General features: G+C 48.6%; 1 protein-coding gene across 4 annotated transcripts in view; it reads left to right on the top strand.

Moving 5' to 3' along the window:
* The window catches only part of LOC144679671 (uncharacterized), a 665,324-nt gene that overhangs the window by 204,647 nt on the left and 445,633 nt on the right, over positions 1-15,044 (top strand). For all 4 annotated transcript variants that reach the window (XM_078540272.1, XM_078540271.1, XM_078540274.1 and 1 more), the window contains one exon: positions 13,899-14,078. In XM_078540272.1, the coding sequence (XP_078396398.1) occupies positions 13,899-14,078 (180 nt within the window). The remainder of the gene's footprint in view (positions 1-13,898; positions 14,079-15,044) is intronic.

The raw sequence follows: 15,044 nt of genomic DNA, 5'->3' as shown, positions 1-15,044 counted from the left end.
TACAAGAGCAGGTCAGAGGCTAGGAATCGTGCGATGAGTAACTCGCCTCCTGACTCCCCAAAGCTTGTCAACCATCAACAAGGCACAAGTCAGGAATGTGATGGAATACTCCCCACTTGCCTGGATAAGTGCAGCTCCTACAACACTGAAGGAGCTGGACACTGTCCAGGACAAAGCAGTCCACTTGATTGGCACCACATCCACAAACATTCACTCCCTCCACCACTGAAGCACAGTAGCAGCAGTGTGTATATACAAGATGCACTGCAGGAATTCACCAAGGCTCCTTAGACAGCACCTTCCAAACTCATGACCACTACCACCTAGGACAAGGGCAGCAGATAGATGGGAACACCACCGCCTGCAAGTTCCCCTCCAAGTCACTCACCGTCCTGACTTGGAAATACATCGTCGTTCCTTCACTGTCACTGGGTCAAAATCCTGCAACTCCCTTCCTAACAGCACTGTGGGTGTACCTACACCACATGGACTGCACCAGTTCAAGAAGGCAGCTCACCACCACCTTCTCAAAGGCACTTAGGGATGGCCAATAAATGCTGGCTTCGCCAGTTAGGCACACAACCTGTGAAAATAAAAAAATCCGTTTTATAGGATTATATGCAGAAAACCTAGAGCGTTATTCATATAAAGGTTTTTTTTAACAGACAGGCTGTTTATTTGACTGTATTGATGCATATTTATGGACCATAACTTCCGACCAGCGTCGGAAAGTGCTGGCCATCAGAAATTAGAAGAAATAAATGCACACTTACCTAGTGTTGAAAATTGTGTAGCCACTTCCGTTCAATGGAGCTGCTTGGGGCCTGCAGCGAAAGACTCCTCACAGGCTCCAGCGAAGTCTAGATCTAGCATATTCAAGGAGAACATGCCCCCATTTTTACAGCACTTGCTGCTGTAAAACAGGTAAGTGTAAGGGGCCAGGGAAATTGTCAGGCTAGTGTCTATGGTAAGTAGATAGGATTTGGGGGTGTCCCGAGATCGGGGGGTGGTGGGGGCGGGAGGTGAGGGGCGTCCCAAGGCCATGGGTGGGGGAGAAGTCGGTGTCCTGAAGCCTGGAGCAGGGCGGGACGTGGATGACCTGAGGTCAGGGGGTGGGCATCCCAAGGTCAGCGGCGGGGCAGGGGGTGGGTATCCCGAGGTCAGGGGCGGGCTGGGGGGGCGGGTGTCCCGAGGTCAGCGGGGGGGCAGGGGGTGGGTGTCCTGAGGTCGGGGGCGGGGCAGGGGCGGGTGTCCTGAGGTCGGAGGGGGGCTGGGGGGGTGGGCGTCCCAAGGTTGGTGGGGGGGGGGCATCCCAAAGTCGGGGGAGGGGTCCAAGGTCTGGGGCAGTTGGGGAGTGTCCTGAGGTCGGGGTGATCTGAAGTCTGGGGCGGTGGGGGGGGTCCGGAGGTCGGAGGGTCTGAGATTGGGTGGGGAGCTGTTGTCCTGAGGTCGGGGCCGGTGATGTGCCCAGAGGTCAGGTGGGGTGGTGTGTCCAGGGGTCTGGGGGTCCAGAGGTTGGGGGGTCCGAAGCCTGTGGGGGACGTCGAGTGAAATGCGTCCGGAAATCGGGAGAGTCTGAGGTCTGGGAGTTTGGGGGCGCCTGGAGGTCGGAGGATCTGAGATTGGGGGCTGTCAGGGGTGGGGGTCTGTAGGTCGGGGGGCTCTGGAGCTGAGGAGTGTCCGGAGGTAGGGGGTGGGTCCGGAGTTCAGGGGAGGGGTCCCGGAGGTCGAGGAGGAGGGTCCCCGAGGGTGGGGTTGGGGTCCCTGGAGGTCGGGGGGGGTGGTTCCTGGGTGTCGGGGCGGAGATGAGGACATTCGGAGGTTGGGGAGTCCAAGGTCTGGGCGGGGTCCAAAGTCAGAGTTTGGGGTCCGAGGTTGACGGGGGATGGGGTTGTTGGAGGTCGGTAGGGGTTGTGGGGGCATGGTTGGAGTCCCGTGAGTCGGTCTGGGTCTTTACAATAGTTACCCAGAAGTTAGAAGAGGTTTTAATTCTTCTAACATTTTCTGGGTAACTATTGGCATAGCCCTGGCAGAACCATCGAAGTTTGCGATTTAAATCGCATTTTCGGATGGTTCACAGTGCAGCACAATTGTCCATAGGAAGTATGCACTTCTGGGCACTTTCTTTGTAAACTCTTGTTTGGGAACTTTTGCCAGAGGGATGCCCAGCGCATCTTTGGGATACCCCCCCCAAATCCGAAGCTGGGGTGCACGGAAGTTACGGGCCATTTTTTTCTTGAAAAAGTGCAGTAAGTGTATTAAACTGAGACCTGAAAATCCCAGCTTCCTGGTCCTGTTGTTCTGTAGGATTATGCTGCCTTGCCATCCTGTGCCAACTTCACTACGCATCATCCAACTTTTTAAAAAAATGTATTCTTTCATGGGGTTCCCTAATTGCCCTTGAAATGAGTGGCTTGCCAGACCATTCCAGAGGGCAGTTAAGTGTCAATCATATTGCTGTGGGTCTGGAACAGACCAGGTAAGGATGGCAGATTTCCTCCCCTAAAGGACATTAATGAACCAGATAGGTTTTTTTATGACTATCGGTGATTGATTCATGGTCACCATTACTGAAACTAGATTTCAATTCCAGATTTTACTAATTGAATTGAATCCAACAACTGCTATGGTGGGATTCGAACCTATGTTCCTAGAACATTAGCTTAGGTATCTGGATTACTACTATGCCACCATCTCCCCCAATTATATATTAGTATATAACTTCCAGTAATGTGTCAAATCTCAACTGATCTAGCGAAATAAAAACCCTTTGTATAGAGGATTTGCATCCCAGCACTGCTCCCTTACTATTTTGAACTTGAGTGAAGGAGGCTATGTTCTGTGCCTTACAAGTTGGACTTGATTCTTGCTATATCTGGTGAGTTTCTCCAGACTTTCACAAGAGTTATTTGCAATAATTTTTTAAAAAGTCAGCTATTTTTAAGGAATGGTGGGGATGGGAGGATTGGGGGGGGGGGGGTGACTTTCACTTGGGGAAAATAGGGCAATTAGGGCTTCAAAATGTGTTTGACAAACTTAAAGCTTTGTTAACACTGATACTACAGCTCCTGCCATTTTGAAAGATGCCTACACCTGGATTGTCAAAGTATCCACCTAAATGGACAGTAGTCTTTTTTCCACACAAGTTGGGGTCCTAATTACATAATTATGGTCAGATTTTTTTTTAAATTGTATTTTTGTGGAGTTGGGAGCAGGCCTGTGCCCCTTCTCCAACTACTGAACACTTCCTGCCAACTTCCCAGCTATCTAAATTTCTGATGCTAAAGACTGGTATAGAAACATCTTTTTTGTGTCCACAGTTTGCATGTTAAATTCAAATAAGGTTAGAGCCCCAAAATCATGGCTGTTGGCATGGACAGCCGCTTAAGAGTTAAAATCAGCACCCACATGTCTCTTTATATCATCTGTGTTATTTTAGCAGTTATCACAGATGTCATTTTGATGGCAGAGAACAGAGATTGATCAATGAATAAAAACAAATGTTGAACTTTCAAAGCAGACAGAAAGTCTCTAATTATTACAGATTGCCAACCGTATTTTGTTAAAAAATGTTGCCATTCTTACAATTAACAATGGTCAGATACTGAGAGAGACAGATATAAAGAATTATATATTTGAAATGTTCGAAGCAAAATGATATGTAATTTGATTCCTACAAGGTAACTGCAAGGAATACTCCCGAACTGATGAGTAATCTTTTGGAGCATTTATCATCCATAAATTATGTAGCAAATTGTGTGTTAACTTTCATCACAGTTAATCAGTACTGATTCATTGAGTTAGCTCATTTAAAAAGACATTGGTTAATTATGTCAGGAAGTGAAAATGAAGGTTATGGAGTTAGATTTAGCTTTTAGTGAGTAAATACAACTGGAACATGTTTTTTTGGTATATAAATTAAGCATGTTACTTAGTTCACCTTCAGGTCTTTTTTTCTTTCATCAACAATTTTGACTGTTAATTCTTTTTACGGTTCAGTATATGTACAATTTTACCTCTGAACATAAACTGGGGGCGGAATTTTCTGTGCCCGCTGGTGTCAGGCGTGTTTGGTGGCATGAGAGGAAAATATGGGGAGAAGGCCAAAAATCGGTGAAACCAGCCTTGGCCGTCAACGGCAGGGTGCGTTTTCTGCCGTTGGATGTCGCGAAACGCCGACGCGTTTCACAACAGCATATATAAGCACTTGGTGGCCTGCATTTCGAGGGGAATTCAGAGGTGAGAGCACAGTAATGTTGCGCAGCGTTCGCCAGGGTCACCTGTTCTACTTCAAGGTTGAAGTGCTGCGCATACAGGAGAGGCCACAGGCAAGTCACTTTTTCCTGGCTGGCTTTGCTGGGGCAAGGGCTGCCCTGCAGTTGAGGCAAGTTTGGGGGGTGCAAGGGCTGCACTCCGATTGATGGTAGTGCACAAGCACGTGCGGGGGTGGGGCTGGGGGGGAGTGACCACGCATAAGGGAAACCTTGTATGAAGTGACTATTCCTCCGCAGCCGAAACAGTTTTGATGCAGCCACATTGACATGCTTGGAGTCGGGCCTCTAACTTATCTGCCCACTCGAGCAATGCAGAGGCACTAAATTGCCACTAAGTGCTCCTGAACTTTTCATCCCTCGGGGACAGACTGCAAACTAATAAGCATTTTAGTCGACTGCAGAACAGCTGGATGACTTGGCACGTTGTACAATCTCATTGCTAAAGCTGGCCATGGAGCAGTCACTGGTGGAGGTGCTCACAGTCCCGTGCCATGTCATCATTCAGGTTTAGACCAGTCTCCCCCCCCTGGGTCACGCTAACAGTGCAGCCTTGCAGTGCAGGTTAGGAGAATGTCTGTCCCTGAGCTGAGAGCACAGCATGCAGTCCAGTAGATGAAGCTGTCACCGATCAGTCAGGTGGAATGGGGAGGAGGTTGGTGGAGGCTCGGGCAGCCATGCAGCATACCAAACTCTGGCTATCCAAATAGTGGCCAGCACTCTCCAGGATGCATTAAGGGGTCTTCAGACTTAACCAAGAGAGGTTCTTAGAACACCTAAACTAATCCACGCATCTCTCTCTCATCCTGCAGGAGGAGTACATCAGGAGCATGGATCCTGGTAACCTAGCTGTATGCCTTGTGGCGTACAGTGAGCGGAGATGAAGGAGAAGAGAGCGACTGAGGTGCCTGGCTGGGAAGAGGGAGGAGCAGCACCCTCAGGAAGAAGGGGCATCTTGGGCTCCCATACACGATGCTGAAGAGCCACAGCGAGCCGTAGCTAGGCTGCCTTACATTCCTGCAGATAACTGAAAACCAGTGTCGCCAAAGACTGTGCATGTCTATGAAACTGGTCAGCCACATCTGCCAGCTGCTGCTGGATTTGGTGCCACGGAGACATGGACTGCATCCACTTACCTTGGCTGTGAAAGTGACCACGGCACTCAATTTATACACCAGTGGCTCCTTTCTGGGCTCCAAAAAGTGACCTCTGGAATATCACAAGCCCCCACCCACAAATGCATCCCTGAGGTCATGGATGCCATCTTCACGAGGCACACAACTTTGTGCATTTCGCCCGGGAGTGGGAAAGCCAGGATGCAAGAGTGATGGGATTTGCCCAGTTCTCAGGCAGAATTTTATGTCCCTTGGGTGGATGCGTGCCTGACCTGATCAGGTGTAAAATTGCGTGCAATGACGTTGGCGAGCATCCGGATGTCATCGCACACTCACGTGATATTTCAATCGGCGGGCACACGTGCATGTCAGCAGTGCGTCCGCTGACAATTAGGAGGCCTATTAAGGCTATCAATTTATTAAGAGAGATTTTTCGCTGCCCGTCCAACATTACAGTTGGCGGGCAAGTCAATCGGCCAGGCGGCCTTTGCATTTTTGAGGAAACCTCATTCACGGGCGGGATGAGGTTTCTGACATTGATTAACAAAAAACAATGTTTTGACATAATTTTTATTATGTATATGTTCATGTGAGTGAGTCCGATGTGGGGATGTTTTTTTCAGAATTTCCAAATCTTTATTTTTGATTTTATAATTCTTCAGGTTCCTGAGGCAGCTCTCTGCCTTCAGGAGCTTTCATTGTGCGCTCCCCCGTGCCTGTGCAGACTTCAGTGCTCGCCCTCCTCCCACACCCACATCGGCAGCGCTGAGCCTTTCAGCGCAAGTTTCACACTGGCTAGTCATTAATTGGCCAGCCAGTGTGAAATTGCGGTTAGGGGCCAATTGCGGGTGGTGAACCATTTCCCGGTCGCTCTTGGGCCCGCCAACCATGCCCACCTGACGACCTGAAAATCCTGCCCCAGGTTACCACAGGTGCAGGGTGCCATTGACAGTACTCATGTGGCGCTCAAATCACCATTGCAGCAAGTGGTCAACTATGTCAGCCACAAGGGGTTCCATTCGCTGAATGTGCAGCTGGTGTGCGACCACCACAAACGCATCCTGGAGGTCTGCACACCGTTCCCAGGGAGTGTGCATGACTCCTACATTCTCAGGCAGTCACAGATCTCTGAAGTCTTCTCGGGTCCACAGAAGCTGCAGGGTTGGCTCCTCGGGGACAAGGGCTACCTGCAGAGGATGTGGCTGATGGAATCCGTGCGGCAGCCTCAGACTGCAGCAGAGCGAAGGTATAACGAGGCTGATGCTGCATTAGTGGAGCAAACCATCAGGATGCTGAAAATGAGATTCCGGTGCCTGGCCAGCCTGGTGGAGCCCTGCAATATAGTCCACAGAGGGTGTCATGCATCGTTGTTGCCTGCTGCGCCCTTTATAACTTGTTGCTGCAATGGGGAGAGGAGCCGGTTGGGGAGGAGATGGAGGAGTTGGACGTCTCCTCCGATGTGGAGGACATCAACGGGGATGAGGATGAGGACGTCCTCAAAGGCGCTGATGACAGCGATGAGGCCTTCGCACTAGCCAGACGAGGCAGGTGAGCTTGGGAGGCCCTTATAGCTGCTAGATTTGTGCAGGATGATGACAACATGCAGTGAGGGGACACCATGGGTCCTCACATTGCATCTATGAACATTTGACTCCAGTCTGGCTCATGGCAGCGCACATACACTCTGTGATAAGGCTCCTGTCATGGAGACGCAGTGGAGACCCTAATAGTCGCTCGACTGCAGGAAGATGATGATGACATGCAATGAGGACGCTGTATAGATCTTCACATAGCTTGTGTGAATGTCTGACTCCTGTCTGGCTGAAGGAAGCTCATTTGCACCCTGTGATCAGGGTCATATCATGGAAATGCAGCTGTGAAACTTGAAATGCACCTGATCCTTTGTCAGCTTTCAGCACCTGACCTCTTCAGGAGCCCAGCCTCAAGGGTTACAGATGCTGAAGAAATGGGTGCCAGCCTACCTTAAAGGTACTGGGCACGCACAAGAGAAAAGGATGGAATTGTGTGATGCCTGCCCATAACATTCTGGCAGCAATGACAAGCACCATCGAGGATGTGTTCAGGGAGTATGAGGCCGGACATTACTTTGGTCTGAAGGCTGCACAAATCACAGGGAATGGGCCTTGGACTGAGACGCCTATCTTTATTTTCTGCAGGAACCACGATTTCACGTCTGAGTGACTCGAACACTGCTCATCAGAACAAGGAGCCATAGGCAGGAGACATTCGTGGGATAAAAGCAAAATACTGCGGATGCTGGAAATCTGAAACAAAAACAGAATATGCTGGAAAAACTGAGCAGGTCTAACAGCATCTGTAGAGAGAAAAAAAAGTTAACGTTTCGAGTCCTTATGACTCTTCTTCAGAGCTAAAGAGAAATAAAAATGTAATGAAATTTATACTGTTTAAGAGGGGTGGAGCAAGTGAAGCTGGATAGAAGGCTAGTGATAGATAGAGGCAAAGGAGAGATTGTCAGAGAAGTCATGGACAAAAGTACAAAGGGGCGTTAATGATAGTGATACTGGCTAAAGGAGGTGCTGATGGTGGCATTAAGGTCAGAGAGCAGAATGTGATAATAGCCGGACCAGGGTAAGCACTCTGGAAAGAACAACATGAACAAGTGACAGATGGCATTGCGGGGGTGGGGTGGGGGGAGGGGACGGTGGTGGGGAAAAAAGATGAAAATAGGATAAAAGGTGGGGATAAAACAATGAATAAAAATGAATTTAAATAAAAATAAGTGGATAAAAAATAATAAAAATTAAAAAATAAAAATTAATAAATGAGAATGGATATTGAAAAAAAGGGATAAAAAGGGAGTGAGGGTGGAGGAGAGAGTTCATGATCTGAAGTTGTTGAACTCAGTGGGCTGAATTTTGCCGTCGCCGAACAGGGGGTGGGGCCCGCTCGCCGACGCGCAAAATGACACGGGATGATGTCAGGCGGAACCCCCGACGTCACCCCGCCCCATTTAAATCTTCAGGAAGGTAGGCCCGCAGTAAAATCAGCTGAGCGCTTGCCGACCTGTCAATGGCCAACTGAGGCCATTGACAGGATCATTAAAACAATTAAAGGACCTGCCCGTCCAACCTTAAGGTTGGCGGGCAGGCCAGGAGCACCGGTGGGGAATAGACAAAACATGAAACCTCATCCACTGATGGGATGAGGTTTCATGTAGGCTTTAAAAAAGTTTAATAAAGTTTTGGTGAAATTTATGAACATGTCCCATCTCATGTGACATTGTTACATGAGGGGGACATGTTAGGGATTTTATTTTTCTATTTTTAATGTTTGTACAACTTTCAGCGATCTCCCTGAGGCAGCACTTAGCCTCAGGGAGATGTGCGCTCTTTTGTGCGCATGTGTGAAAGAGCGCACTCTCGCATTTGGGGATCTCCCCCACCCGCACAGGAAGCGCATAGTGCTTCCCACCAGGCATCACACAGGGCGGGTCTTAATTGGCCCACCAGCTTAAAATGGCGGCAGGGCCTGCTTCTCCGGCAGGGATCGGCTCCCCGCCCGCCGGAGATTGGGTCGGGCCTGCCCGGTAGGCAGAAAATTCTGCCCAATGTTAAGTTCGGAAGGCTGTAAAGTGCCTAATCAGAAGATGAGGTGCTGTTCCTCCAGTTTGCTTTGGGTTTCACTGGAACATTGCAGCAGGCCAAGGACGGACATGTGGGCATCAGAGCAGGATGGGGTATTGAAATGGCAAGCGTCAGGAAGTTCTGGGTCATGCTTGCGGACAGACCGAAGGTGTTTTGCAAAGTGGTCACCCAGTCTGCGTTTGGTCTCTCCAATGGAGAGGAGACTGCATTGGGAGCAGCGAATGCAGTAGACAAAACTGAAGGAGGTTCAAGTGAAGTGCTGCTTCACCTGAAAGGAGTGTTTGGGCCCTTGGACGGTGAGGAGGGAGGAGGTAAAGGGACAGGTGTTGCACCTTCTGCGGTTGCATGGGAAGGTGCTGTGGGAGGAGGATGAAGTGTTTGGGGTGATGGAGGAGTGGACCAGGGTATCCCAGAGGGAACGGTCCCTACGGAATGCCGACAGGGGAGGTGAAGGGAAGATGTGTTTGGTGATAGCATCATGCTGGAGTTGGCGGAAATGGCGGAGGATGATCCTTTGAATACGGAGGCTGGTGGGGTGAAAAGTGAGGACAAGGGTGACCCTATTTTGGCTCTGGGAGGGAGAGGAAGGTGTGAGGGCAGAGGCACAGGAGATGGGTTGGACATGGTTGAGTCCCCTGTCAAACCATGAGGTGGGAATCCTTGGTTAAGGAAGACATATCAGGAGTGTCGGTTTGGAAAGTGGCACCATTGGAACAGATGCGACGGAGGCGAAGGAACTGAGAGAATGGGATGGAATCCACACAGGAAACGGTGTGAGGAGCTGTAATCGAGGTAGCTGTGGGAGTCGATGGGCTTGTAGTGAATATTGGACAGTCTATCACCAGAAATTGGGACAGAGACACCTAGGGAGGGAAGGGATGTGTCAGAGATGGACCATGTGAAGGTGATGGAGGGGTGGAAATTGGAAGCAAAATTGATAAATTTTTCCAGGTCCAGATGAGAGAATGAAGCAGCACCGAAACAGTCATCGATGTACCGAAGAAATAGTTGTGGGAGTGTGCCTGAGTAGGACTGGAACAAGAAATTTTCCACATACCCCATAAGGAGACAGGCATAACTGGGGCCCATGAGGGTATCCATAGCCACACCTTTTATTTGGGGGAAGTGAGACAAGTTAAAGGAGAAATTGTTGAGTGAGAGAACAAGTTCAGCGAGACGGAGGAGAGTGGTGGTGGATGGGGATTGTTCGGGCCTCTGTTCAAGGAAGAAGTGGAGAGCCCTCAGACCATCCTGGTGGGGATGGAGGTAAAGAGGGATTGGATATCCATGGTGAAGAGGAGGCGGTTAGGGCCAGGGAACTGGAAATTGTTGATATGACATAGGGCATCAGAGGAATCCCAGATGCTGGTGGGAAGAGACTGGACAAGGGGAGAGAGAAAGGAAGAAATCAGTTCTGTGGGGCAGGAACAGTCTGACACAATCGCTCTATCAGGACAGTCCTTTTTGTTGATTTTGAGGAGGAGGTAGAAGTAGGCTGTCCAAGATTGGGAGACTGTGAGGTTGGAAGTTGTGGAGGGAAGACGTTCTTGGGAGTATATTTACAATAGTGAACATTATGTACAAGTGATTAACACCCATGTCCAATCTGTGAAACTACATCTTTTTAACATTCCTAACCCTGCCGCTATGTCTTGTTGCTTCCTCAACATCCACAGCAGAGGTGAAGATAGCCTGCTGACCGCTCACTGTTTGTGATGACCCTGGTGGGTGTCATCTGGAGGGCTGAGACCTGGAGTGCCCCGGCCTGCTTTCGGGGTCCTGCTGTATGGCAGTGGCACCCTCCTCGGCCTGTGGAGCTGGAGCTGCTGAGGTCACAGGAAGCGAGGGTTCAGACGGGCTGGACACTCGCAGAGTCACCTGGGTGTATGTCCCCGGGGTGTGAACCTGCTGCTCTTCCTCCCTATGGGTACCCGAGGGCACCTGGCTGACTCCTTGAGGAGAAGGGGCAGCTGGAGTGAGATTGAGCAGCCCGCACCCCTGTCGTGTACACACTGTTGGAGGCCAACTGTGACATCAACGATGGAGTTCAGCCCACACAGCAGTGCAGGATAGATGTCCTGGACCAAGGTCTTCATGGCGGCCACCATCTTACCAGTGTTGATCTCGGTGCATTGGCATGCCAGCGCCATCACCTCAGCCTGAAGACAGACAGACGCTTCCATCGTGCGTTGCAATCTGAGGAGTGTAGCAGACATCCCTTCCTGATGTTCCCATGATTGCCTTTGCAGCTCCAGCAACTGAGACATGACTGAGTACAGAAGCTCGTCATCTGACTCGGATTCAGCAGATTTCTGGCCTCCGGCAGTCCTCTGAGTGCGTGAGACTTGGGAAGTCCCTGCTGCCGCCTGCTGTGGAGCAGACAGTGCAATGTGCTCATCAGATTGTGATACCGAGGCTATTCTAAAGCTAGGTCCCACTGAGGTGTGTCTCTACGCTGGTGGAGGCCGTGGGTAAGCACTGTGACGTGCCTCCAATGAAGGTGCCTTCAGATTCTTCTGCAGAGGTTTCTTCAGGGCTTGATTGGAGGCCTTGGGTCATGGACTTCTCTGGCTATTTCCCAGATGTGCCTGCGAAAGCAAGGAGAGATAATTAGTGCATGGCAGGGGACTGTGGAACAGGTCACATCACTCACAGCATGGCTGTCTGATGGATGTTGCACTGCTGGATCCTCGGTCGGTAGAGCAGCTCCGACCTCACCATTAGCACAGGAACGGTCCAGATCCTCACAGGCCAGCTGGATGGCTCTGTTCCCAAAGTCCGTGAGGATCTTGATTTCAGGCATTCCTCCACCAGTCTGCGACCTCTCCCTGTTGCTGTGTGCCAGCTTGTCCTGCATGAACAGAGATGGAGAGTGTGTAACCCGGATGTCTGCCAGGCCAGATGATAAGTATGCCTGGCATGTGTGGGTGATGAGTGGCCCTACAGATGCGATGAGGACACTGAAGGTGTGTGTGTGTGTGAGGGAGTGAATGGTGATGTCCCTTGAACTGGCAGTGAGTGAGATCCCTGTGGATATGTGATGGGTTTGTGAGTGTGTGAGTTGAGAGCGATGAGAAGAGCGACCTACTCTGGCGGAACGGAGGAGATCATTCATCCTTTTTTGGCAGTGGTCGGCTGTCCTCTTTTGTAGGTCATTGGCGCTGACCACCGCTGGACTGGTGATGTTGCTGCCCCTCCTGCGGCCAGAGCAGGGGCAGATGACATCACGGCGGGCCTCCACAGCGTCTAAATGGCGCACGAGGGACATGTCATTAAACTGGGGGCTGCAGTCTTCTTGCATTTCGGGACCATCCTGTCTTCCGTGCAGCAGTCATAGCTGGAAGCATTGAGAGCTGTTCGTGGGACTGCACTTTAAATATGGTGCCTGGTGTGAGGAAGCGGTTGGGTGATGGTGTGGCGGGCAACTGAGAGCCCGTCCAACATTGAAATGACATGTTTCCTGGGAATTCTTTAATAAAGAGGCAAGATACAGGCGGTACGGCGTGAAAAGCCACCATTGTGGCCGACAGATAAAACGTCTTTTTCCCCGCCTGCTACCGCACTTAGTGCAAATCTGGGACAATTCCGCCCTAGGTTTCTGCTGGTATTTTTTTTCCTTGCCTGCTCCATAGCATATTCAGTGACACTCTAATGGTTGTTCTGTACATCAACCCACTGAAGAATGGAATCAGGATGCACTTCTGCATAGAAAGGGTCGAGCACAATGTCATACACTTCCCCAAAAAGGCTAATTTTGCCAGGTGAATTGAAATGTTTAAGTGTGATAGAGGTAGGTTTTATTTAGAGGAGGGTATTGGGAAATATGGAGCAAAGGTGGGTATATGGAGTGAAGGTGCAGATCAGGCACAGTCTATTGAAGGGTGAAATAGGCTTGAGGGGCTGAATGGCCTACTTTTTCTACAAAACAAAGCTTACTTCATGAGTGTAATTTCCTTCTTGAGAGAACACAAGAAAATAAGACATAGGAGCAGGAGCAGGTCATGGCTATTCAATACTACTGCTCCATTCAGTACTCTAATGGCTGATCTTTGACCCCAACTCCATCATCCTGCATTCTCCCCAGATCTCTGAATTCCCTTAATATTCAAAAATCTATCAATCTCTATGTTGAATATATTCAACGACTAAGCATCTACTGCCCTCTTAGGTAGATAATTCCAAAGATCCACAATCCTTTGAGTGAAGAAATTTCTCCTCATCTCAGTCTTAAAATAGCTGATCCCTTATTCTGAGACTCTGACCCCACCTTCTAGACTCTCCAGCCAAGGAAAACATTATTTCAGCATCTACCCTGTCAAGCCACTTAATAATTTTATGTTTCAATGAGATCACCTCTCATTCTTTCAAATTCAAAGGAAATTCTTCCAGTCTACTCAATCTGTCCTCAAAGGATAGTCCCCCTCAATCCAGGAATCAGTCTATTGAATCTTTGCTGCACATGCTCCAAGGCTAGAATATTCTTCGTTGGGTAAAGATACCAAAACCATATACTGTATTCTAGATATGGTCTCACCCAATCCATTTGCAATTGCAGTAAGACTTCTTCAGTTATATACTTCAATCCCTTTGTAATAAAGGCAACATACATACATACAGGTTTTCTACCTTCATAGGTAGAGTAAACCTTTGGATCTCAGGATGGAAACTTTTGCTAAAATGTTTGCTATGCTTAAAAGAAGATAGTCAAAGATTTACCAAGTGGAAATCACTTGCAAGTGAAAGTCTCTTGGAAGAACTCATATGCATCAAATTACAACTCTTATCTTATCAGTGCTTAGTGGAGTATTATTTGTATATTAGTTATAACTAATGGTATATAATAACTTCTATAAAATAAACTAAGAAAAAAATGTAATTACTTTTAGGTAAACGATAGTGAAGAACAAGTTAGCACTCTGGACCTGGAAGTAAATATGCTGAAGATGAGATTGGTGGAAAAGACAGATCTGGCTCAAAACTTGGAAGATCAAATTCTGAAACAGCATGAGTCCTTAAACAGAGCAAATGAAACTCTCAGAGATACAAAGAAGGCAGCTGGAAATAAGGTAACAACTGTCATAATGCAAGAAGAAGTCATCTCCATATAAAGGCAGGGGTCCTGATTTCCAAAAGATTTTCAGGATGACCTGTTCCTGAACATAGGGGAGAATATTCCTTGGTCACCTGGATAAGTGTGGTTCCAGCAGCACCATCCAGGACAAGGGAGCCTCTTCATTAGCACCCCACCCACCACCTTAAACATTCACTCCCTCCACCACTGGCACAGAGCGGCAGCAGGGTGTACTATATAGAAGATGTACTGCAGCAACTCGCCAAGGCTCTTTTGACAGCACCTTCCAAATCTGTAATCTTTACCACCTAGAAGGTCAAGGGCAGCAGGCACATGGGCACACCAAAACATACAAGTTCCCCTCCAAATCAAACACTATCTTGACTTGGAAATATATTGTCTTTCCTTTAGTGTCCCTGGGTCAAATTCTGGAACTCCCTTTCTAACAGCACAGTGGGTGTACCTATTCCACATTATTGTAGCAGTTCAAGGAGGCAGATCACCACCTTTTCAAGGGCAATTTGGGATGGTTAGTAAATGCTGGTTGGTCCAGTGATGCTCACACCTCCTGAACAAATAAATAAAATATAAGAAGCAAAAGTTAGCATCATTGATTTAAGATCCAAAACCATAGCCCACATCATACATGGGACAAATGCCTTTTTCAGTTGACCCATTTATACCAAATGATCTACGATAAATTTAGTGATCCTACACCCCCAGCATAGAGTCTCATTGAAGAGAGTGTTGGCTAGAGATAAAGCTATAACACTGTAGCCTCAACTCTTCCACCTGTGCTACCTTTGAGCATGGCTCTGCAGGGAGGATGAGCTTTACCTGTTTGTTTAAAAACATTAGTAAAAGAATTACACATAAACTTAGTATCCATAAATGTATTGTACAGTAACTAACAAATAAATTATCTGTTTCTGGCTTTTGTGAAATGTGGCTTTGTTTTCAT

The sequence above is a fragment of the Cetorhinus maximus genome, chromosome 4, assembly GCF_964194155.1.
Source record: "Cetorhinus maximus chromosome 4, sCetMax3.hap1.1, whole genome shotgun sequence".
NCBI classification, from domain to species: Eukaryota; Metazoa; Chordata; class Chondrichthyes; order Lamniformes; family Cetorhinidae; genus Cetorhinus; species Cetorhinus maximus.
The sequence above is the reverse complement of the archived record's forward strand: the minus strand, read 5'-3'. Positions and strand labels throughout refer to the sequence as shown.